This window comes from Bufo gargarizans, chromosome 6 (genome assembly GCF_014858855.1).
Source record: "Bufo gargarizans isolate SCDJY-AF-19 chromosome 6, ASM1485885v1, whole genome shotgun sequence".
NCBI classification, from domain to species: domain Eukaryota; kingdom Metazoa; phylum Chordata; class Amphibia; order Anura; family Bufonidae; genus Bufo; species Bufo gargarizans.
This window is the reverse complement of record NC_058085.1, coordinates 343,583,300-343,608,771: the sequence shown is the minus strand read 5'-3', so window position 1 is coordinate 343,608,771 and position 25,472 is coordinate 343,583,300. Positions and strand designations below refer to the sequence as shown.

General features: G+C 44.6%; 1 protein-coding gene across 1 annotated transcript in view; it reads right to left on the bottom strand.

Annotated features, from left to right (window-relative positions):
- Positions 1 to 25,472, bottom strand: part of ADAM12 (ADAM metallopeptidase domain 12) — a 676,627-nt gene that overhangs the window by 44,257 nt on the left and 606,898 nt on the right. Inside the window, exons 18-20 of the mRNA XM_044298620.1 lie at positions 23,435 to 23,512; positions 11,842 to 11,950; positions 10,283 to 10,418 (exon numbers count right to left, since the gene is read on the bottom strand). Of these exons, the coding sequence (XP_044154555.1) occupies positions 10,283 to 10,418; positions 11,842 to 11,950; positions 23,435 to 23,512 (323 nt within the window). The remainder of the gene's footprint in view (positions 1 to 10,282; positions 10,419 to 11,841; positions 11,951 to 23,434; positions 23,513 to 25,472) is intronic.

Here is a 25,472-nt window from a genome sequence, read left to right as displayed (position 1 = left end):
TTTATGGAACTGTGCACTACCAGTGTCCGTGTATTATCCTGACTGATATTCAGTAAAAGTTCCAGTTTTTGTTGGCTATCCTGTGCTTGCTTCATTTTTCCACCATACTTTACACGGCGTGTCACCGTTTAATTGACACTGGCGTCACGAACTGTTAACTACCTGCCTGTTCCAGTAATTGCCCCAATTGAAGACGACAGTGGATCCCAGGTTAGTGGTCAATCTGCACTACAAAGCCCAGCACACACTACTGACCCCCTGGGACACTGCATCGCTCTTTTTGGCGTCACGAACACGATCCGCATACTTCGACAGTGCAGAGAAGTGTGAACTGTGTGCTTTAACTATTTCACCACCGTATGGCAAAGACTGTAACCCTTTATTTCCAAGCCGGTGGATTAAAATTGTGCCTGGTAGGAATCAGAGGCGCTGTACTGTGTTGCGCTACCCCCAGAGAGAAAATCGCATTTGTGGACTGTGTTTTACTGGACTTTTCATCATCCTGCTTGCTGTCAGTGAATTGCAGCATCAGGAAACCTAAAATGGCCGCCGGCGCCATGAGGCTTTTTACTGCGCCATCAGGATGTGCAGAGGCGCGAAAATTTGGCGCCGAAACCCTCCAAGAAGAAGGAGGAGATTGTCCTGGAGCGCCACCCACCTGGAGAAGTGATGATGCGGCTGACGTCCCCGAAGAGTTACGCCTGGGAGGCGGGCCTCGGATGGAGGTGGACCGGCCCAGTGTGTGGGAGGAGCGACCGACGACTCTGCACCCAGGGAGAGAAGAGGAGAGAGAGCAGCTAGACAGCTGCCAGCGGGCAGAGGAATGTGTTGAGGCCCGGCGTCAAGTAGCAGCTGCCATCGTTACCCCAGCGGTCACAGCCCCTGAACCTCCGGTAGCCCCGCTCACCTGCACGAAAGCTGAACTAGAGGCCCTGCGCAAGAGGGTGTATTGGGTGACGGACCTCGGCTGTGCAGGAGGCGTGCGGTGGTTCCCGTTTCCTAGGACGGATGCCGAAATGGAGGCCATGAAAGATAAACCTCCCCCTCTAAAAATTGTCAGGGGAGACGGGTTTCAAATGTGGCCGTCCTTGCCAGAACAACTGCTGCAGGTTCCCTATGTCGACTCGTCATCTGAGGAAGAACATGATACTCGTCTGTGAGTACTTTTGCCCTCTTGTTCATCTCCTTAATGGCCGTTTGTCCCTCCAGTTGGCAGAGCTGGTGAAGCTTGCTGCCAGTTACCCACGGCCGGTGGCATCCTAGTTGAATGATGTGCCACTGTGTATCAATGCTTCCAGCTGCCTTTGTTTTGTTTGGGACATCCGGTTTGCTGCTGAATTCCCGGTTGTGCCTTGAAGTTTTGCACAAATTTACCCCTTTTTCCCCCATTTCAGGTTGAAAAGACATTTTTATGTCAGCACTATTTTAAAGGGTAAGCAGGACTTGCCAGGATAACAAGGCCCTGGTATTGTCAGAGTCCTGTATTGTCATTTTATACATGTGCTGCTGACAGTATTTAATAACCGGTTTTCTTATTCAAGTATATGTGCCCAGAGATGGACTTCCTATGTGCAAGCCTCTGAGATGTTAATATTGCTATGGACTTATTTATTGTCATGGACTATCCTGGTTCTTTAAACATCTCGCTGTGCCAGGTCAGCGCCCCCGTTCCACTCACTATCCTGTGAAAAAGAGAACGACGCCCCTTGTCACCAGACTTCGCCATTTCCAATTGGGTCTGATAAGAGTGTAATTGACATATATGTATGTATGCATGTGTCTTCCTCTATTGCAGGTCATGATTCCAGTTGGACGGGCCCTGATGGAGTACGAGGTCGTACTCAGCTTAAAGCAGCGGGGTATGTAGTGTACAGGAGCGAGATGCCCGTCACTACTGAAGGGTCACTTGGGTACTGTCGTTCCCCCTGTATTTATGGGGAAGTTGGTATAGAATATCTTATAATGTCATGCTATGTATTTTCCTGTTACTGTGAAACGTGCATTTTGCAGGCCGGCTAGGGTGTCATTCCAGCTCTGAGTCACTAGAGGGAGCTAGGGAACCCTAGGTTATATAAGGCCCAGTCAGGAAGTAGTAGCTGTTAGAAGAGGAGAGACAGACAGTGGGAGCAGAGGTCAGAAATGATCCTGTGTCTGAGAGAAGGCCAGGCTATGGGCCTGTGAGAGCAGAGCAGGCCTGAAGCCTGCCGGCTAGGAGAGGGTAGTAAAGGCCCTGTAACCGGGTTCCGGATCCAGGGAAAAGGTTCCCCTCCTGAGTCACCATCCGTTCAGCTGAAGCAGCATAAGTGAGCCACAAGCCAAGACACAGATTACCACAGAGGCCGATCAGATAAAGCGAGAGGTACTCAAGATAACAGAGGAGGTACGAGATAAGGACAGCTTCAAGGGTACGCCAGATAAAGGGCATTAGACCTTGGAGAAATTCACATATAGCGGGACCAGACAGGAATAGTGTGCAAGCCGCCTGTACTGCATCTCCTGTAATTAACACTCTGTATAATTCATCGCTAAGACCGGCCTTTCTGTAATGTCAAGAACCATCTGTATTCTTCTAAAACCAACCGTCTTTTATGGAACTGTGCACTACCAGTGTCCGTGTATTATCCTGACTGATATTCAGTAAAAGTTCCAGTTTTTGTTGGCTATCCTGTGCTTGCTTCATTTTTCCACCATACTTTACACGGCGTGTCACCGTTTAATTGACACTGGCGTCACGAACTGTTAACTACCTGCCTGTTCCAGTAATTGCCCCAATTGAAGACGACAGTGGATCCCAGGTTAGTGGTCAATCTGCACTACAAAGCCCAGCACACACTACTGACCCCCTGGGACACTGCACCTAGACTTCCTTGTTCCACCGTATAAAACTGGTGACATGTGGACTTCTTTGGACACCATATTATGGATCCATACGAGCATACTGTACGTGTATTCTTTGTCCGTTAGCTGACAAACACTATGATAGCAGTCTTCAAACAGAAATGACCGGAAAAATCTAAAAGGGGTTGTCCAGCCTATGACAGGTGTTTTCTTTTTAATGGGGCACAGGTTAGGAGTGGACCATTGTGGTTGTCAGCTCTTAGGCCAGACAATCCCATTAAGCCCCATCTGCTGCATCCAATGATTTTATTATCTTGGAAATAAACATTTTATTTTAAGATGAAATGCCTGCAGAGCCATTAATAATGACTAATATGTGTTTGTGTACCTACTGGTAACCACAGAGCAGAATTTTCACATATACAGTCAGGTCCATAAATATTGGGACACCGACACAATTCTAACATTTTTGACTCTATACACCACCACAATGGATTTGAAATAAAACAAACAAGATGTGCTTTAACTGCAGACTGTCAGTTTTAATTTGAGGGTATTTACATAGAAATCAGGTGAACGGTGTAGGAATTACAACAGTTTGCTTATGTGCCTCCCACCTGTTAAGGGACCAAAAGTAATGAGACAGAATAATAATTATAAATCAAACTTTCACTTTTTAATACTTGGTTGCAAATACTTTGCAGTCAATTACAGCCTGAAGTCTGGAACGCATAGACATCACCAGACGCTGGGTTTCATCCCTGGTGATGCTCTGCCAGGCCTCTACTGCAACTTCTGCAACTTCTTCAGTTCCTGCTTGTTCTTGGGGCATTTTGCGTTCAGTTTTGTCTTCAGCAAGTGAAATGCATGCTCAATCGGATTCAGGTCCGGTGATTGACTTGGCCATTGCATAACATTCCACTGCTTTCCCTTAAAAAACTCTTTGGTTGCTTTTGCAGTATGCTTTGGGTCATTGTCCATCTGCACTGTGAAGCGCCGTCTAATGAGTTCTGAAGCATTTGGCTGAATATGAGCAGATAATATTGCCCGAAACACTTCAGAATTCATCCTGCTGCTTTTGTCAGCAGTCACATCATCAATAAATACAAGAGAACCAGTTCCATTGGCAGCCATACATGCCCCCGCCATGACACTACCACCACCATGCTTCACTGATGAGGTGGTATGCTTAGGATAATGAGCAGTTTCTTTCCTTCTCTATACTCTTCTCTTCCCATCACTCTGGTACAAGTTGATCTTGGTCTCATCTGTCCATAGGATGTTGTTCCAGAACTATGAAGGCTTTTTTAGATGTTGTTTGGCAAACTCTAATCTGGCCTTCCTGTTTCTGAGGCTCACCAATGGTTTACATCTTGTGGTGAACCCTCTGTATTCACTCTGGTGAAGTCTTCTCTTGATTGTTGACTTTGACACACATATACCTACCTCCTGAAGAGTGTTCTTGATCTGGCCAACTGTTGTGAAGGGTGTTTTCTTCACCAGGGAAAGAATTCTTCGGTCATCCACCACAGTTGTTTTCCGTGGTCTTCCGGGTCTTTTGGTGTTGCTGAGATCACTGGTGCGTTCCTTCTTTTTAAGAATGTTCCAAACGGTTGTTTTGGCCACGCCTAATGTTTTTGCTATCTCTCTGATTTTTTATTTTTATTTTTTTCAGCCTAATGATGGCTTGCTTTACTGATAGTGACAACTCTTTAGATCTCATCTTGAGAGTTGACAGCAACAGATTCCAAATGCAAATAGCAGACTTGAAATGAACTCTGGACCTTTTATCTGCTCATTGTAATTGGGATAATGAGGGAATAACACACACCTGGCCATGGAACAGCCGAGAAGCCAATTGTCCCATTACTTTTGGGTCCTTAACAAGTGGGAGGCACATATGCAAACTGTTATAATTCCTACACCGTTCACCTGATTTGGATGTAAATACCCTCAACTTAAAGCTGACAGTCTGCAGGTAAAGCACATCTTGTTAGTTTCATTTCAAATCCATTGTGGTGGTGTATAGAGCCAAAAATGTTTGAATTGTCTCAATGTCCCAATATTTATGGACCTGACTGTATGTGTCTGCATACAGTGCAAATAAAGAAAACACACAGCAGACTACCAGGTTTTTGAAGAGGAAAAATCACCTCCTACAAGAAAACCTGCCATAACATATGTTTCTCCTCGCAGAATAAAATGTGCCTAACTGTCTGCCTTCTGTGCGGTCTCCCTCAAATCCTATTGTAATTCAATTACTACTTGCCACTTAAGCTGGCAAGGCCTTTTGCACGACATATGAAGTCCCAAAGAGACAGTGCTAGGCTTCTTTCACACCTGTGGCCGGGCGTTGCGGCCGGCGGTTCGAGGAGACAATGCTGTGAATCGGCTGGATAACAACCGCGGATAACAACCGCACGCAGCGGTATTTGTCCAGCCGAGTCACGACTCCCAGCATATTTTCCAGATAGCAGCCAGGTCTCTGCCAGACCCCATTATAGTCAATGGGGTCGGCGGGAATTGTGGTACTGTCTGGCAATGCTGGATCCAGAGAGCTCCAGCAGGCTGGAAGTCCTGCTGACAGTGTGAAAGTAGCCCTACAGATCCATAGACTAGAACAACACCCGGTCGCCCTGCAGTAGGTCGTCTTTACAGAGGAAAGATGCTACATCCATTGTGAAATGGGGTGTCCCTGTAACTGCAGTGAATAGATTTCCTACTTACAGGGGAAGAGGTAACTGCTTTAAATACTTCCTTGGGAAGGACTGCTCTGACTTGTGGGGAAGTGTAGGAACTGCTGAGACTACAGGGAAAGTGGCCGCACTGCTGGGACTACTGGGGAAGTGGCGGCACTGCTGTGACTACTGGGGAAGTGGAGGCACTGCTGTGACTACTGGGGAAGTGGCGGCACTGCTGGGACTACTGGGGAAGTGGCGGCACTGCTGGGACTACTGGGGAAGTGGCGGCACTGCTGTGACTACTGGGGAAGTGGCGGCACTGCTGGGACTAATGGGGAAGTGGAGGCACTGCTGTTACTACTGGGGAAGTGGAGGCACTGCTGTTACTACTGGGGAAGTGGAGGCACTGCTGTTACTACTGGGGAAGTGGAGGCACTGCTGTTACTACTGGGGAAGTGGAGGCACTGCTGGGACTAATGGGGAAGTGGAGGCACTGCTGTGACTAATGGGGAAGTGGAGGCACTGCTGTGACTAATGGGGAAATGGAGGCACTGCTGGGACTAATGGGGAAGTGGAGGCACTGCTGGGACTAATGGGGAAGTGGAGGCACTGCTGTGTGTCATGGTCTTACCTTTCTACTGTTCTCCTTCGTTTGACATGTGCTGGCGGCCATCTTGGTTTCTGGGTTTCTTGTAGCCTCCCACCCTGCGGCTTCTCCTTCCCACTGGGAGGAGCTGGATGCCTAGCTCATATATATAGGAGGTCTGTGGCTTCAGTTCCTTGCTTGGTCCTCCTGTGTACACATGCTTCTAAGACTGCTGCTGCTTCTGGTTCCTGATCCTGGCCTCGTCTGACTACCCCGTTGGTTCCTGATCCTGGCTTCGTCTGACTACCCCGTTGGTTCCTGATCCTGGCTTCGTCTGACTACCCTTCTGGTTCCTGACCTCTGTCTACGTAGACCCTGCTTCGGTTTAGCCATCCGTTTGGACTTTTGCTTACAGCTGATTTTCAATAAAGCCTTCTTATTTCCACTTATCTCTTGTTGTACGTCTGGTTCATGGTTCCATGACATTAGGACCAAGCCATGAATTCTGACGGTACAGGGCCATCCTCGCTATCTACGCTGGTTGCCAGACTTGATCAGCAGGATCACCTGTTGGGTCGGTTCGCTGTGGCGTTGCAAACCCTGCTTGAACGCACGGCTCATTTCGCTTCCGTTGCCGATGGATCGGTTGTCGCTCCTGGGCCCGCTCCTACTGCCGCTCCGGTTGTTGCGCCAGAGTCTACCCCGACACCTGTTGCTGCGCCTGCGGTGTCTCGGGGTATGACCGGTTCTGCCCCCCTTCCACAGCGCTTTGGGGGAGAGCCAACTCAGTGCCGAGGTTTCCTTAACCAGGTGGGCATTTATTTCGAGTTGCTGCCACATGCCTTTCCTACTGAGAGATCAAAGGTGGGCTTCTTGATCTCGCTGCTCTCGGACAAGGCCTTGGCCTGGGCCAGCCCTTTATGGGAGAACAACAATCCGGTGGTTGCCGAGTTTTCCGGTTTTGTTGCTTCTCTTCGGAAGGTATTCGATGTGCCGGCTCGTGCTGCCTCTGCTGCGAAGCTCCTTATGTCCATCAGACAGGGTTCACGATCCGTAGCTGAATACGCCATTGAGTTTCGTACCCTGGCAGCAGAGGTGGGCTGGAATAATGAGGCTCTGGTCGCTGCTTTCTCTCATGGTCTCTCGGATGCCTTGAAGGATGAGGTTGCAGCTAAGGACCTACCAGTGGAGCAATTCCTTCGTTGCTATGTCTCCGATCACCAAGACAATTGGGTTGACCTCCTGCCTTGGGCTGAGTTTGCCAGGAACACGGCGGTGAACTCTTCCTCTGGGACGTCTCCCTTCATGGCCAATTATGGGTTCCAACCTGCCGTGTTACCGGAGGTATTCTCTCCCCAGGATATTCCGGCTGTGGAGGATCACCTTTCCGTCCTACGTGCTTCTTGGGTACAGATCCAGAGGTCCCTTGAGGTCTCTGCGCAGCGCCAGAGACTCCAGGCTGATCGCAGACGAGCGCCCGCTCCTTCCTACCAGGTCGGAGACCGTGTATGGTTGTCCACCCGCAACCTCAACCTTCGAGTGCCCACTCCCAAGCTGGCGCCTCGCTTTGTTGGTCCCTTCCGAGTGCTTCGCAGGGTAAACCCGGTAGCCTATGCCCTTGTGCTTCCTCCTGGCATGCGGATCTCCAACGTGTTTCATGTCTCCCTGTTGAAGCCATTGGTGTGTAATCGTTTCACTTCCTCGGTTCCTCGGCCCCGTCCAGTCCAAGTGGGCAATCATGAGGAATATGAGGTGAGCAATATCCTGGACTCACGCCTGGTCCGCGGTCGGTTGCAGTTTTTGGTCCATTGGCGTGGTTATGGTCCAGAGGAGCGTTCCTGGGTTCCCTCCGCAGATGTCCATGCTCCTGCTTTGCTCCGAGCCTTCCACGCACGCTTCCCTCAGAAACCGTTCCTTACTCCGCGGAGGAGGGGCCCTTGAGGGGGAGGTACTGTCATGGTCTTACCTTTCTACTGTTCTCCTTCGTTTGACATGTGCTGGCGGCCATCTTGGTTTCTGGGTTTCTTGTAGCCTCCCACCCTGCGGCTTCTCCTTCCCACTGGGAGGAGCTGGATGCCTAGCTCATATATATAGGAGGTCTGTGGCTTCAGTTCCTTGCTTGGTCCTCCTGTGTACACATGCTTCTAAGACTGCTGCTGCTTCTGGTTCCTGATCCTGGCCTCGTCTGACTACCCCGTTGGTTCCTGATCCTGGCTTCGTCTGACTACCCCGTTGGTTCCTGATCCTGGCTTCGTCTGACTACCCTTCTGGTTCCTGACCTCTGTCTACGTAGACCCTGCTTCGGTTTAGCCATCCGTTTGGACTTTTGCTTACAGCTGATTTTCAATAAAGCCTTCTTATTTCCACTTATCTCTTGTTGTACGTCTGGTTCATGGTTCCATGACACTGTGACTAATGGGGAAATGGAGGCACTGCTGGGACTAATGGGGAAGGGGTTTTCCAGGATTTTAATATTGATGACCTATCCTCAGGATAGGTCATCAATATCAGATCGGCGGGGATACGACACCCTGCACCCCGCTGATCAGCTGTTTGAATAGAAGGCTGCGCTTGTGCGAGCGCTGCATTCCCTTCATTGTTTACCTGCTTGCTGTGAAAATGTGCACTTATAAGCCGTCCCATTCACATCTATGGGACGTCTCCTTCCTAAGTATATACTACGGAGCCGCCGCATAGAAGTGAAAGGGACGGCTTTTACTTACACTGCTCACCGTTGAGATGTTGACGGCGAGAAGATAAACAATGAAGGGAAAGCTGTGCTGGCACAAGCATACCCTTCTCTTCAAACTGCTGATAGGCGGGGGTGCCTGGTGTCGGTCCCCCACCTATCTGATATTGATGACCTATCCCGAGTATAGGTCATCAATATTAATATCCTGGAAAACCCCTTTAAGTTTGCTCTATTCTGACTACTGGGGGGCAGGTACAAAACTCTTGTATTGTAGGCTCACACATCGCTGTTTGAACAGGGCCCCACAGTGAGTCTCTGTCCCTAACTTTTAAAACTTGCTCCTAAACCTGGCAAATATTTGTTCGGGTCTGCCATAGACACACTGGAGGAATTTACTAAGCCATTTATACCGGTTTTCAGGCGTATACAAATTATACATTTTTGCAGAAGCCACACTTTGCACCAAAGTTTCCACTTTTTATTGTTTTGCTGACACTTTTTAAAAGAGAAAAGTGTGTGTGGTGCAGAGGCAGGCCACATGACAGATGATTTACCACAATTTTGTGTGTTTGCGTGGGTTTCCTCCCACACTCCAAAGACCTACTGATAGGGACCTTAGATTGTGAGCCCCATTGGGGACAGTTGGATGCTAATGTCTGTAAAGCGCTGCGGAATATAGTAGCGCTATATAAGTGCATAGAATAAATAAATAAATAGATTTACTTTCCGGTGCTCTCACAATCAAAAGATCCCTTAAAGGGAACCTGTCACCCAAAAATCGCCTATTAAGCTGTTTACAGTACCTTATAGTGCTGTATAGTCGTTTCCTGATGCACTTTTTGTTAGTTTTGCAGCATGTATGCTCAGTCAGAAATCGATGTTATATTCAGCTGCTGCCCCGTGCTTCAAGTCAGGCTTGAAGTCACGGGGGCAGCGGCCTCGGCGTCTTACATGGCCCTCTCCCCGCCCCCTGCCTCTGTGACTGACAGCCGAAATCCGATTCCGGGACCGCGCTCAACGGCCGCATGCGCAGATGCCGGGCGCGGGCGCGTTTGATACAGGATGTCGGGCGCATGCGCAGTGCGGCGAAAGTAAGACGGCGCGTAGTACGCGCGGCAGCCGGGACCGCGCTCCTGCCGCCCTTTACTGCGCATGCGGCCGTTGAGCGCGGTCCCGGAATCGGATTTCGGCTGTCAGTCACAGAGGCAGGGGGCGGGGAGAGGGCCATGTAAGACGCCGAGGCCGCTGCCCCCGTGACTTCAAGCCTGACTTGAAGCACGGGGCAGCAGCTGAATATAACATCGATTTCTGACTGAGCATACATGCTGCAAAACTAACAAAAAGTGCATCAGGAAACGACTATACAGCACTATAAGGTACTGTAAACAGCTTAATAGGCGATTTTTGGGTGACAGGTTCCCTTTAAGGACTAACAATATCCAATACAATGCCATCCTACCTAAGCACACATCCATGGTTACTTACCTTAATTTTTCTATGGTGTTCTTCTTATTTGCAAAAATCCATCTAAATACAGTCCTTCTTTTGAGGTATAGGGTGAAGGCAGCAGCCGTTATACAGAAGATCGTCACCAGCACTCCAATCACTAAACCTCTGTGATCTGTGAAACAAATGGTGCATTGTCATGAATATACGGTTTTCCAATGAATAAAGGGTAAAGACGGCCTGTGATATTCTGTGCAGATAAGGTAGCCACACAAGTAAGGCTGTGTTCACATTACGGTTTCATATTCCGTTCTTCTGATCAGTCAGAAAAATAGTAAAAATAAAAAAAAGGATCCTGTGAAAAACTAATCCTGAGCATCAGTTATGCACACTTGGCATCTGTCTGAGATCCTTGCTGCATGAAAAAAAAAAAGTGCTGCATGCAGGATCGCAGACAGGAATGGCTCAAACAGATGCCAAGTGTGCATAACTGATGCTCTAGATTACGGATGAGCGAAACATCCAAAGTCGATTTGCATACTTTGTTCTAATACTCTACGGAGCAGGAGCTCTGTACAGTATTAGAATGTATTGGCTCGGATGAGCCGAAGTTATTACTTAATAACTTCAGAAATCAATTTTTACTGTAAAAAAACATTTCCCGAACTCGGGTTCAGTTCCAAGTGGTATCTTGGAACCGAACCGGAGTCCAGGAAATGTTGTTTTTACAGTAAAAATAGATTTCTGAAGTTATTATGCGAAGTCTCGTGAGACTTTGCGAAGTAATAACTTTGGCTCATCGGAGCTAATGCATTCTAAGGGTACTTCACACTTGTGGCAGAGGATTCCGGCAGGCAGTTCCGTCGCCGGAACTGCTTGCCGGATACGGCAATCGGGACGCAAAAGGATGGCATTTGGCGAACGGATACGGATGCGGATCCGTCTGACAAATGCATTGAAATACCAATATAAATGCATTGAAGGATCCAATGTAAAAAAATTTCACAGATTTAAAGGTCTGTGTATGCGTGGAATGGGAAGAACGGGTCCGTCAATGCGTCAATTTTAATGCAGGATCTGGTACTAATACATTTCAATGGAAATTAATGCCGGCATTCCGGCAAGTGTTCAGGATTTTTGGCCGGAGAGAAAAATACAGCATGCTGCGGTATTCTCTCCGGCCAAAAAACGTAAGAGGGACTGAACTGATGCATCCTGAACGGAACGCTCTCCATTCAGAATGCATTAGGATAAAACTGATCAGTTATTTTCTGGTATAGAGCCCCTAGGACGGAACTCAATACCGGAAAAGAAAAACGCTAGTGTGAAAGTACCCTTCTACTGTATGGAGCTCCTGCTCCGTACAGTATTAGAATGAAGTATTATGCTTCATCCGAAGTCGATTCGCTCATCCCTACTCAGGATCTGTTTTTCTGGAGATGATTGACTTATTCCAGCAGCAGATTTTGGGGGACTGTCTGGAAGCCTCTATAGAGATTAGATTGCTGTGGATCCTGTGGAAAGGTTGGGTCTATAAACAAAAATCTATTGTCTATTGTGTATGAAGAGTATAAACTAATGTACAAAAGGTAACGTACCTGAAACTCTTACAGGTCCACTGTCCACACTACCACCATAACCTGGCCTGTCACAATATGGAGGTGCCCATTCAGCTTCACAATGACAATTCTTCTTATTATTACAAACCTTGAACATAGCATCAAAAGTCAAGGTAAATTTTTTTACTATTAATACACACAGTATTTCAATGGCAGATATACAACATTTATCTTCATGCTGTTTTAAGGTGACCATATATTTTTAATATCTGTTGGTTTGGCCAACATCTATTCCTCCTGGCTTCCCCATACACCTGCCACCATCTTTGGATCATGTTCACTTGTACATATAGCATTTTGCTTGCTGTGTGGTATACATTGTTTTACTCAATTGGCCAAAGTTTATGCCAATCGGCAGTTCAGGGCCCATTAGTAGCTGGGTCACTGCATATGCTGTTGTGGTGCATTTATTAAGAAGTGTGCACCTCTTAATTTTGGTGCATCTTACTCTAATAGACTTCTTATTAAGACTTGAGGGAACACTTTTAGTCCACGTTCACATCTCATTTCTGCTCTAGATTTATAATGTATGCCAGAAGACCTCCTAACACAGGGATGTCAAACTCGTGGCCCTCCAGCTGTTGCAAAACTACAACTCCCATCATGCCTGGGCATACTGAAGCTATCAGGGAATGCTGGGAGTTGTAGTTTTGCAACATCTGGAGGGCCATGAGTTTGACATCCATGTGGACCTAACATATTTGATAAATGTGTCCATACTGGCTTCATTTGCCGAATGAAGGCCTAAGAGTGTGCTTTTGGCCTACGTCTGGCTGTTTCATGTCATATCCTGGCTAATGTTAATTATATACATCTGGAAGCTCCAGTGATGTCACTGCTCATGGACATTTATCACCAGAGCTTGTGCAGAGAGCTGTCTCTAGTGCCAGGCTAGCTCTTGCTGTCTCAAGAGTCACCACCTTTCCTTCAGGAACTCTCCGTCTGCTTGGTCTCATCCTCCCATCGTGTATATATCCTCCCATGCATTATTTCAGCACTACTTCATTGGTCTGCAACTTGTATGTGTCTAGTTATTGGGAAACTACAATCCTCAGAATCCCCTGACAGCCACAGTGCAATGAGCCGGTAGTGGCCCTGATAAGGTGTAGTGTCATGGTGTTTCTGGCACTAGATGATGAGATTCTGTGGCTGGTTATGTGGCTGAAATTATTATAACTTGGTGGGTATTCTAGGTGATGAGTGTCAGGCCTGTTTTCCCTCACTGGCAGCAGGGTCTGTAATCCTGAATTTTGCTGGTCATTCTTCTGAATGTATCTGCTGTAGCTTTTGGGAAAGCTATATCTCGATTCTGGTCATCTTCTCGGAGTAAGGGTCTCATAGGAGAATGATATCAGTCTCTTGGAATAGGAGCTCATCTCCATTGTCTCAGCTTCCTATCTCCATTCTCAGCTTCTTATCTCCACACTGTCTACTCCTTTCTGGCAGAAAGTAGGACCAGTTGGAGAGTATATCTGATGGATATAACTGATATTTCTATCTATTATTCAATCTCGCTAATCTCTTGATGTCCGGAATATCTAATACATTATCAAAATATACAAAATATAAAATATAGAATTATGTGCGAATAACAATAGGTCAAATTATCAAAACTTTTCAAAAAGTGTCCATAGTGTGAATGAACTGATTAGATAAGATCCAAAGGTTAGTGTCAAAGTAAAAAAGTAAAAAAGTAAAAAATGCTGCAACAAAGTGTCAAAGTAGTGTTCAATGTGATGAGAATCCTCGTGCGGTAAAGGTATCCGGACAAGCAGATTGAAAATTTAGGAAGGATCTGTTAATCTCCCAATATCTGTCATTAATTCTAAGAAATAGCAATCACAATAATATGGAGGTTGAATATTAGTAGTTGGGGTTAGGTGTTAGTATATAGGGATTGCATCTGGGGCGTCCCCCTGTTGCTCCCCCTCTTACCTTCCCCTGCGTAAAGTTCACTGCTCTTGGGTGGTCGGCTTCGGTGCGGCTCGCTGTGTATCACCGCTGGATATAGTGAAGACGATATTTGCTATCAGCGTTGTTTGTTCGTCTCGTGGCCGTCCTCTGACGTCATCAAACCTTGTCTGGTTTGCGTGTCATTCACCCGGCGACTCTCGTGTTCACTCACGATAGATTCCAAATCTCCTTCTAATTGTGGATCAGTGTCTGTGTCGATCAGTATAGGGAGCGATTTGCTCTAATGCACTTTCTTTTGATTTCCTCCTAGGTCTAGATGGGTAGTTGGTCCTCTCCAAAAAAACAGGCCAGACGCGTTTCGAGGGTTAATCCTCTTCCTCAGTGGCTATAATGTGGGATCCAACTACCTCCTCCTTATATAGTCTGTGGCTCCCAACCACCCACCTAAAACCTGGCACGGATTTGTATTATACACTTATATCCATTTTCATATTCTTCGGTATTACTCTAAAAAGCCATATCTTTCAGTTCATATAACATGTTCAAAAAACTATACAATAAAATCTTTTTAATCTTTTTGATAAAGGCTTTCTCTATGTGTTATGTAATATATAGCTGTAGTCCCCTTATTTCATTTCGTGCCGTTGAACCTTCTCTCCACTTTTTGGTTGTTTCTCAGGGGGATTATTGCATACTCTATTATTATTTATATTCAACGGAGAAATGAGATAGTATCTTACTACTAAGACATCCTAATCAATGTTCTATATGTCTGTCTATTCCCTTTGTTGTCTATGTCTGTCTATTCCCTTTGTTGTCTATGTCTGTCTATTCTATATGTCTGTCTATTCCCTTTGTTGTGGCATCTTCTTTACCATATACATATCACTTTAAAAAGGTATGTACCAAAAATATCAAAAAATAATAAAGAAATAATAAAGAAAAACAGAAAAACGCATGCTATCCCCAAAAACGCACCTGCGTTTCCTCTGCGTTTTGGCTGCGTTTTTTCCAGAAACCATTCAGAAATCATTCCCAAGGGCTTTCACTTCAATGGCACCCTCTCAATATATACTCCCCAATGGATTTAGGTATCATCATTTTTTAATAAATTTTTATTAATTTATTTTCTTTTTTGTGTTTGTTTTCCATTTTTTTATGGTTGAGGGCACAGAGATTTTATCCTTTATTGATCCCATAACTCCCCACCTACTGTTTATTGGGGTAATCATAATATTTTAATTCTTTCCCATACACATATCCCTTTATAAAAGAATGCGCATGTCATTCCCCCAAAAAACGCACCTGCGTTTCCTGTGCGTTTTGGCTGCGTTTTTTCCGGAATCTTCCAAAAAAGAGAGCATTCTCCAGGACTTTCCCTTGGGTAGCACCCTCTCCATATGTTTCCCCATGGTTTTGGATATATTATTGTTAGTTTATTTTATTTTGGACTTGTTTTCCATTTTTATAATTTTTATAATTAAGGGCACAGAGATTTTATCCTTTATTAGTCCCGTAACTTCCCACCTACTGTTTAATGGGGTACTCGTAATATTCTGACTCATTCTACCATTGTACCTCAATGGATTACAGAAATCATTCCCAAGGGCTTTCACTTCAATGGCACCCTCTCAATATATACTCCCCAAAACCATGGGGAAACATATGGAGAGGGTGCTACCCAAGGGAAAGTCCTGGAGAATGCTCTCTTTTTTGGAAGATTCCGGAAAAAACGCAGCCAAAACGCACAGGAAACGCAGGTGCGTTTTTTGGGGGAATGACATGCGCATTCTTTTATAAAGGGATATGTGTATGGGAAAGAATTAAAATATTATGATTACCCCAATAAACAGTAGGTGGGGAGTTATGGGATCAATAAAGGATAAAATCTCTGTGCCCTCAACCATAAAAAAATGGAAAACAAACACAAAAAAGAAAATAAATTAATAAAAATTTATTAAAAAATGATGATACCTAAATCCATTGGGGAGTATATATTGAGAGGGTGCCATTGAAGTGAAAGCCCTTGGGAATGATTTCTGAATGGTTTCTGGAAAAAACGCAGCCAAAACGCAGAGGAAACGCAGGTGCGTTTTTGGGGATAGCATGCGTTTTTCTGTTTTTCTTTATTATTTCTTTATTATTTTTTGATATTTTTGGTACATACCTTTTTAAAGTGATATGTATATGGTAAAGAAGATGCCACAACAAAGGGAATAGACAGACATATAGAATAGACAGACATAGACAACAAAGGGAATAGACAGACATAGACAACAAAGGGAATAGACAGACATATAGAACATTGATTAGGATGTCTTAGTAGTAAGATACTATCTCATTTCTCCGTTGAATATAAATAATAATAGAGTATGCAATAATCCCCCTGAGAAACAACCAAAAAGTGGAGAGAAGGTTCAACGGCACGAAATGAAATAAGGGGACTACAGCTATATATTACATAACACATAGAGAAAGCCTTTATCAAAAAGATTAAAAAGATTTTATTGTATAGTTTTTTGAACATGTTATATGAACTGAAAGATATGGCTTTTTAGAGTAATACCGAAGAATATGAAAATGGATATAAGTGTATAATACAAATCCGTGCCAGGTTTTAGGTGGGTGGTTGGGAGCCACAGACTATATAAGGAGGAGGTAGTTGGATCCCACATTATAGCCACTGAGGAAGAGGATTAACCCTCGAAACGCGTCTGGCCTGTTTTTTTGGAGAGGACCAACTACCCATCTAGACCTAGGAGGAAATCAAAAGAAAGTGCATTAGAGCAAATCGCTCCCTATACTGATCGACACAGACACTGATCCACAATTAGAAGGAGATTTGGAATCTATCGTGAGTGAACACGAGAGTCGCCGGGTGAATGACACGCAAACCAGACAAGGTTTGATGACGTCAGAGGACGGCCACGAGACGAACAAACAACGCTGATAGCAAATATCGTCTTCACTATATCCAGCGGTGATACACAGCGAGCCGCACCGAAGCCGACCACCCAAGAGCAGTGAACTTTACGCAGGGGAAGGTAAGAGGGGGAGCAACAGGGGGACGCCCCAGATGCAATCCCTATATACTAACACCTAACCCCAACTACTAATATTCAACCTCCATATTATTGTGATTGCTATTTCTTAGAATTAATGACAGATATTGGGAGATTAACAGATCCTTCCTAAATTTTCAATCTGCTTGTCCGGATACCTTTACCGCACGAGGATTCTCATCACATTGAACACTACTTTGACACTTTGTTGCAGCATTTTTTACTTTTTTACTTTTTTACTTTGACACTAACCTTTGGATCTTATCTAATCAGTTCATTCACACTATGGACACTTTTTGAAAAGTTTTGATAATTTGACCTATTGTTATTCGCACATAATTCTATATTTTATATTTTGTATATTTTGATAATGTATTAGATATTCCGGACATCAAGAGATTAGCGAGATTGAATAATAGATAGAAATATCAGTTATATCCATCAGATATACTCTCCAACAATTTGTGCAAATATGTTTTTATGTTATGTATGTTATTAATATAGTTTTAACAAAATTTTGTAGAGATAAACTATTGACAGTACACCAGGTGGTGAGTGCTCATTTTATTTATTACTCTACTTTAACCCTTTTTTTCTGGGTGGACGGGTGAACCACCCATAAAATAGAGCACCATTACCATACATCAGATACGGGTGAGCCACGATATACATCCTTTCCTTTCAGAAAGTAGGACCAGCCCACTCCTACCAAGAGGGGGGAAGAAGGGTGGTTAACCCTGTTCCTGCCAACCATACCTCTTCTGCTAGAGTACATGGCAGATCATAACAATACAATACTTATAAAGTATTTGCAGATACCCTGAGGTCTGGGCTATAGCAACAGGATTGGAGCTGGAATTCTACAACAGCTGGACAGGTACAGGCTGCAGATCATTGTGTTATCTAGATAAAATGTTGGTTGTATTCCACTATTATTCTGTGCACCATCCAGCTTTGTTACCTGGCACTGGACAAATTAGAATATTTCATCAACTTCTAAATTTTTGCCACCTTTAAATGAAAAAATTGTAATGCAACTTGGAATTGTAAATGAGAAATTGTTCATGAAAATGTGTCCAGCTTAAAATGTATTTCAAAACCCATATTTGGCAACTTTCTGAAGCAAATACCTAATTTGCTCTTTTAGGAGCCTGGACACGTCCTTATGAGAACATAAGTATCACAAGAGGCTCCTTTCGTTTCATACATTGGCGGACACACTAGACCAGTGGTGGCGTACCTATGGCACGGGTGCCAGAGGCGGCACTCAGAGCCCTCTCTGTGGGCAACCGCACCCTGGAAAAAGTCTATGGTGTACCAATATGCCTGAGACTTTTCCTGCCATTCACCAGCGCAGGCGCACTATGAACAGCACAGGCAGCGCACTGAATGTAGGCAGGCTATTATAGCTAAATGATAAAGTACATGGAGGATATACTATACTGGACTGTAGTATTCAGATTAAATTGCCGTGTTGGCACTTTGCGATAAATAAGTGGGTTTTGGGTTGCAGTTTGGGCACTCTGTCTGTAGAAGGTTCGCTATCACTGCCCTAGACTGTTAGTCACCGCTAAAGGTGCACGGATTCTTGGAGCAGGGTTGGATAAATTATGGGACAAGGCTTTTAATGCTCTAATACAAACCCCTACGTTCTTGCGGTGTGGACTCAGCAATGTGTATGGTCTATGGTGATGAAGTCTCCACACATCTAGAAGTAGCACCTTGATGATTTCGTATAGAGAGGATGGAAATGATTTACTGGGATCTAGATTTGCAGATTATTTGCATGACGAAAAACCAGTGGAGAAGAGAACTTAAAGGTGTTGTCTCATTTCAGCAAATGGCATTTATCGTGTAGATAAAGTTAATACAAGGCACTTACTAATGTATTGTGATTCTCCATATTGCTTCTTGCCTTTTTTTCTTCTCAATATACACTAGAATCTGCAGGAACCCTCCACACACATCCTTGCTGTAGCTTTCAGACTAAACTCCTTACTAATTAACCAGGCGACGGACCCAGTCCATCACCTGGTAACCTAACCTCAGTCTGCCACATATATATATATATATATTTTTTTTCAATAATCCAATTTTTATTGAAAGTATTATAAAAGAATACAGAGAAAGAAACAATTCCATGTACTGTAGGAAACATGTTAGGCCAAAGACAGGATCATGGGTCAGAAAAAGTTGCGAGTCCGCCAAATAAAATAGAATAAATCACAACATGTAAATTGTATTAACTCTTTTGGTATTAGTTAATTGGTCGTTACATCTGTCACATTACATTCATCTAATATGGGAAGATGCTGTCTCTCACTACATTATAGAAATAGGGTTTTGACTGACAACAGAATTGTGAATGCAGCTCTGGAGTATAAAACAGGCTGTTACTTCTAAACAGTACAAGATAAGTAATGTAAAATATGCCATTTGTTATGCTCTTTTGGATTGAGGTTACTTGGGCCCACCATCATTCTACACAGGACACATTATCGATAAGGTCTAATAGGTGATACATGAAGCATCCTATAAGAAATAGACCCTATGGAGAAGTGATCGGCTCCAAGTCACCTCCAGATGAGATTGCTCTCTACAGACTATGGGTCCCATCCATTATCATACCAGAGCCTCGGCTTCGACCTCTTGTACTCTGCGGGCTTGGTCTAGCCATATTTCATGTAGACTATGGGGCACATTTATAAGACCGGCGTTTTAGACACCAGTCTTGATAAGGCCCTGAGCTGGATCCGCCAGAGTTATTAAGAGACTCCGACCTCTACATAACTTCGGCATATCCACAGCCACTTCTAAAGGTAAGACGGCTTCCTTGCTGTCTTACGTTTAGACCATTTTCTATGCCTAAAACAGGTGTAAAAAATGGTGAATGAGACGGGCCTTCCTGCCCACCCCCTTTCCTGCCCTTGCCATGCCCACTATTTTATGGGTGGGAAGGGGATGGTCCGGCAGTTACCATTTTCTATGCTTGTTTTAGGCATATTTCTGTTTAATAAATGACCCCCAATATCCATACATAATGAATATTTACAGATATACTTGAAAGTAACATACGGCCATGGGATTGATATTTCCATGTGTTTGTTTTTTATGATTCCTAATCATGTCACATATAGCATCTTGTTAGCTTTTCAATCTTTCCTATTACAATTTAGTTTAGCATTTATGCAAGAGGAATATCTAAAATATGTATTTCCACCACATATTTTACGTGCCACAATGAAAAATTTGCTTCAAAGTCAACCAAGACAGAGCTCTGTGTGGCGCTCACCTGCTCGGTATGTGGTCCCTGAAATGACTTTTAAGTTATATTCTTCATGCTTATGTATTGGCGATGGAGACGTTCTAGTCTTCTATTACTTGTGATGTATTCAACTATCCTGTTTAATCCTACATTTGATGTTTTACTTCAAGCAGAAGCATCTCGTCTTTGGTTATATTTATTGCAGCGGCTGCATACGTTTATGTGCATGGTCTGCCACCCGCATTGGAAATCAGAGGTGTAACGTGAAGCTCCTGGGCCCAGCAGTAAGATCTGTATATGGGTAACGTGGTCATCTACTGTTTCTTAGGCCACCTCTGGCATCATAATTCCATGGTGCCACTTCTTTTCTACGTAGGCCCCTGCTCATCATGCAACAGATTTTTTTCATTTTTTATGTTGTTTTGGATTGAGGTTCCTTGGGCCCACCATCATTCTACACAGGACACATTATCAATAAGGTCTAATAGGTGATACATGAAGCATCCTATAAGAAAAAGACCCTATGGACAAGTGATTGGCTCCACGTTACCTCCAGATGAGATTGCTCTCTACAGACTAATTAGGTCAATTGGCAACATTCTCAGAGCTTCTCAGAGTGGCAGTGTCTCTCAGAAGCCAAGATGGGTAGAGGATCACCAATTCCCACAATGTTGCGCAGATAGATAGTGGAGCAATATCAGAAAGGTGTTACCCAGCGAAAAATTGCAAAGACTTTGCATCTATCATCATCAACTGTGCATAACATCATCCGAAGATTCAGAGAATCTGGAACAATCTCTGTGCGTAAGGGTCAAGGCCGTAAAACCATACTGGATGCCCGTGATCTCCGGGCCCTTAAACGACACTGCACCACAAACAGGAATGCTACTGTAAAGGAAATCACAGAATGGGCTCAGGAATACTTCCAGAAACCATTGTCAGTGAACACAATCCACCGTGCCATCCGCCGTTGCCAGCTGAAACTCTACAGTGCAAAGAAGAAGCCATTTCTAAGCAAGATCCACAAGCTCAGGCGTTTTTTCACTGGGCCAGGGATCATTTAAAATGGAGTGTGGCAAAATGGAAGACTGTTCTGTGGTCACGATTCGAAGTTTTTTTTGGAAATCTGGGACGCCATGTCATCCGGACCAAAGAGGACAAGGACAACCCAAGTTGTTATCAACGCTCAGTTCAGAAGCCTGCATCTCTGATGGTATGGGGTTGCATGAGTGCGTGTGGCATGGGCAGCTTGCATGTCTGGAAAGGCACCATCAATGCAGAAAAATATATTCAGGTTCTAGAACAACATATGCTCCCATCCAGACGTCATCTCTTTCAGGGAAGACCCTGCATTTTTCAACAAGATAATGCCAGACCACATTCTGCATCCATCACAACATCATGGCTGCGTAGGAGAAGGATCCGGGTACTGAAATGGCCAGTCTGCAGTCCAGATCTTTCACCGATAGAGAACATTTGGCGCATCATAAAGAGGAAGGTGCAACAAAGAAGGCCCAAGACGATTGAACAGTTAGAGGCCTGTATTAGACAAGAATGGGAGAGCATTCCTATTTCTAAACTTGAGAAACTGGTCTCCTCTGTCCCTAGACGTCTGTTGAGTGTTGTAAGAAGAAGGGGAGATGCCACACAGTGGTGAAAATGGCCTTGTCCCAACTTTTGGGGGATTTGTTGACACCATGAAATTCTGATTCAACATATTTTTCCCTTAAAATGGTACATTTTCTCAATTTAAACTTTTGTTCCGTGATTTATGTTCTATTCTGAATAAAATATTAGAAGTTGGCACCTCCACATCATTGCATTCAGTTTTTATTCACAATTTGTTTAGTGTCCCAACTTTTTGGGAATCCGGTTTGTAAAACATGGCTGGACTAAGCCCGCAGAGTACAAAAGGTCGAAATCCGGTTTGTATTTAGACTATGGGGCATGTTTACAGACCACCCTTTGGCTTCATAGATGGGACCATTGGTGTTGGTGAGAAGTCTGTTTTTTGATGGTCGCCCTATATTAAAGGGGTTTCTCCCTAAAAAGGGGGTTTCCAGGCTCCCTGGGATGGTTCATGACTTTTGCCTTAACACTTACGGGGCATGTACCACAAACGCAGAGCATATGGATGCCGTTGGGCCCTTGGATACAGGAGGACTGGCATTAGTTGCTTCCATATCCTTTATTACTGGATCTAACACAGGACTCCCCTTTATAGAAGGACCCCATTTTTGTCTTGGCTGGCAAAACCTGGCACCATAATTCCATGGTGCCACTTCTTTTCTACGTAGGCCCCTGCTCATCATGCAACTGATTTTATTTCATTTTTTATGCTGTTTTGGATTTAGGTTCCTTGGGCCCACCATCATTGTACACAGGACACATTATCAATAAGGTCTAATAGGTGATACATGAAGCATCCTATAAGAAAAAGACACTATGGACAAATGATTGGCTCCATGTTACCTCCAGATGAGATTGCTCTCTACAGACTATGGGCCCCATTATCGTACCAGAGCCTCTGCTTTGACCTTTTGTACTCTGCGGGCTTGGTCCAGCCATGTTGTATGTAGACTATGGGGCACGTTTCCAGACCACCCTTTGGCTTCATAGATGGGACCATTGGTGTTGGTGAGAAGTCTGTTTTTTGATGGTCGCCCTATATTAAAGGGGTTTCTCACTAAAAAGGAGTTTTCCGGGCTCCCTAGGATGGTTCATGACTTTTGCCTCAACACTTACGGGACATGTACCACAAAGGCAGAGCATATGGATGCCGTTGGGCCCTTGGATACAGGAGGACTGGCATTAGTTACTTCCATATCCTTTATTACTGGATCCAACAAAGGACTCCCCCTTATAGAAGGACCCCATTTCTGTCCCGGCTGGCAAAACCTGGCACCATAATTTCATGTTGCCCCTTCTTTTCTATGTAGGCCCCTGCTCATCGTGTAGAGTACAACACATTCCCGTATGGAGGACTGAAGGGCATACACCGCCAAAGAGCTGCTGTCCTTCTGGAGAATTAAAAGATAAGCAGTAGAAAAATGAAATGCAACCCATTCCACTGTGATGTGTAATTTCTTATCAGCGTCCACATTAGCATTATATGTAAATGACCATGTCGTAACAGAGCGAGTTCCTCCATTGTCACCTTATCATCTCATTACTCGGCTTCGGTTAATCACTTGCTCACAATAGCTCGCCAAATGCGTTATGGCCGGTGATTAAACGTACAAAGGAACACTCCTATCTTTCAGCAGAGGCCACTTTCCAAGAACCCTTCCATCCTGCCAAACAGCTCATAAACCTTGTCTGCAATACTTACTCCGTTTCCGTGGCATTGAGCTGCACAGTCGTGGACGCCAAATACGCTGATGTTCTGACACTGACGATTGAGACAAATCTAAAAGGAAGGTAAAGGGTAAATATCAGACGTCTGTTAATGCCCATAGAGGTGAAGCAGCCCAATAACAAGGGGAACCCCTTTCTGGTGTTGGTTGACGTTACCAAACCTGCGGTGAAGGGGTCTCACCACCCATTAAAATAAGGGCTTCAGCAAGCCTGGGCTGGGCCCCTCATCTTCAAGGTCCATACAGGAACCACATTGCTCGCTTCTGTCGTACATTTAACGTTGCGTTTTATACCCTCCCACTGTCTGTGTGCCCAAGGCTCAGCCATGTATATATGTGCAGACACTGTTTCTTCTTTCCTAACATGTGTGTGTTTTAACAACTACTTGCATCCTCCATCTATTCTCTGATGTGTCATTCCTTTATTATTCCTGATGAAAGTTATGGATGCATTACTAGCAATTTGTAGTGAAGGTCCAGATGGGTGTTACCAGTTGGGGGGTGTTCTGGTACAGTCTAATGCCACTATCCCATGGTTCCGCAACTTCTGGCACTCCAGCTGTGGTGTTTTCGAAACTTGTACAGAAGTGAAGTAAACATGCTGAGAGTTGTAGTTTCAAAACATATGGAGGGACGGAGGTTGCTGACTCCTGAATTATCCATTCAGTTTTGCCAGTGTCAGACTGTTCAAAGACACACCCTCACCAGGTAACACCCATCTGAACCTTCATTTTTTCTCACCCTTCCTTTCTGACCAGAAGCATTTCCTATTTTTTTTTTTGTATAGTAATTTTTTTTCTGTTTAATTATTTTTTAGCGATACATCAATGTATTTTTCAGTGATACATCAGGCTCTATTTTTAGGCTAGTTTCACACTAGCGGAAGGTGAACAGCCTGTCGGATCCGTCCTGCTGCTAGTTCACGTGCATGCAGTATTTTTAGTCCGGCTGCCTCTCGGAGTGCGCTGCCGTGCTGCCTCCGGAACTCCGCCCCAGCCCCCATTATAGTCAATGGGGACAGAGCAGCAGTCCAGGGGCACACGTGAACTAGCGGCAGGACCGATCCGACAGTCCCCTCCGCTAGTTTGAAAGTACCCTTATGCCATTTTTTTCCCCATTGTTTGTAATAGAACAAAGTGCAACTAAAATATATATATTTTTTAATTGTACCCCCTTTCCATTATTTTTATTTTGATATAGGGGATGCATATATTATCAGAGGCGAAGCTAGAAGCTGCTGTGTGGGCTGGTGGTGATATTTAAAAAAAAAAATTGAAATTTGTTTTATCTTTTTATTTTAATTTTATTTTTTTATTTATTTACATTTTGTTTTCATGTTCCTTCCCTGTTGGTGGGAGTGGGCTGGTCCTACTTCCTGCCAGGAGGGGGGAGTTCCAGTCCAGAGAGTGATGGGAGAGGAAGCACATGACTGAGTTCCTACTCCTAGGAACCCTATCCATCTCTGCTGTGAGACCAACACTCCGGAAAGATCATCAGTATCCAGAATACTGCTTACAGAAAGCATCAGTGTGCCAAGACAGCAGAGTGGTCAGTGATATTACAGCTTTATAGATACTGCTGCAGGTGAGGAACTACCGCTCAAACACCCATCACCTAGAACAACCACCAGAACAGAATGATATCAAGCCTGAATCTCACAGTGGACACCTATATCCACAAGTTCCTGCCAGTGCTATTCAATTGCCACACAACCAGCCACCATATCTCCCCATCTGGTGCCAGAATCTGCACTTTGTACTTAATACTGCTGTTATTGAAAAAATTAACTATTATACTTTTACTTCTGGCCTAATTCTTCAAACCACCTTTTCACTGTACCGATCCCCAGGGAGCAACAGCCTGAGGGAGTACACCATGACACAACACCTTGCCCTAATGCCCATATGGTCAGGTTACCCCAGTATACCCATGGCCGACACCGTCCATGTCAAACCCAGCCCTGTCCTTGCTTGTATCAGAGGTTAGGTCACTGCTTCCTCCAAGGTCAGCACA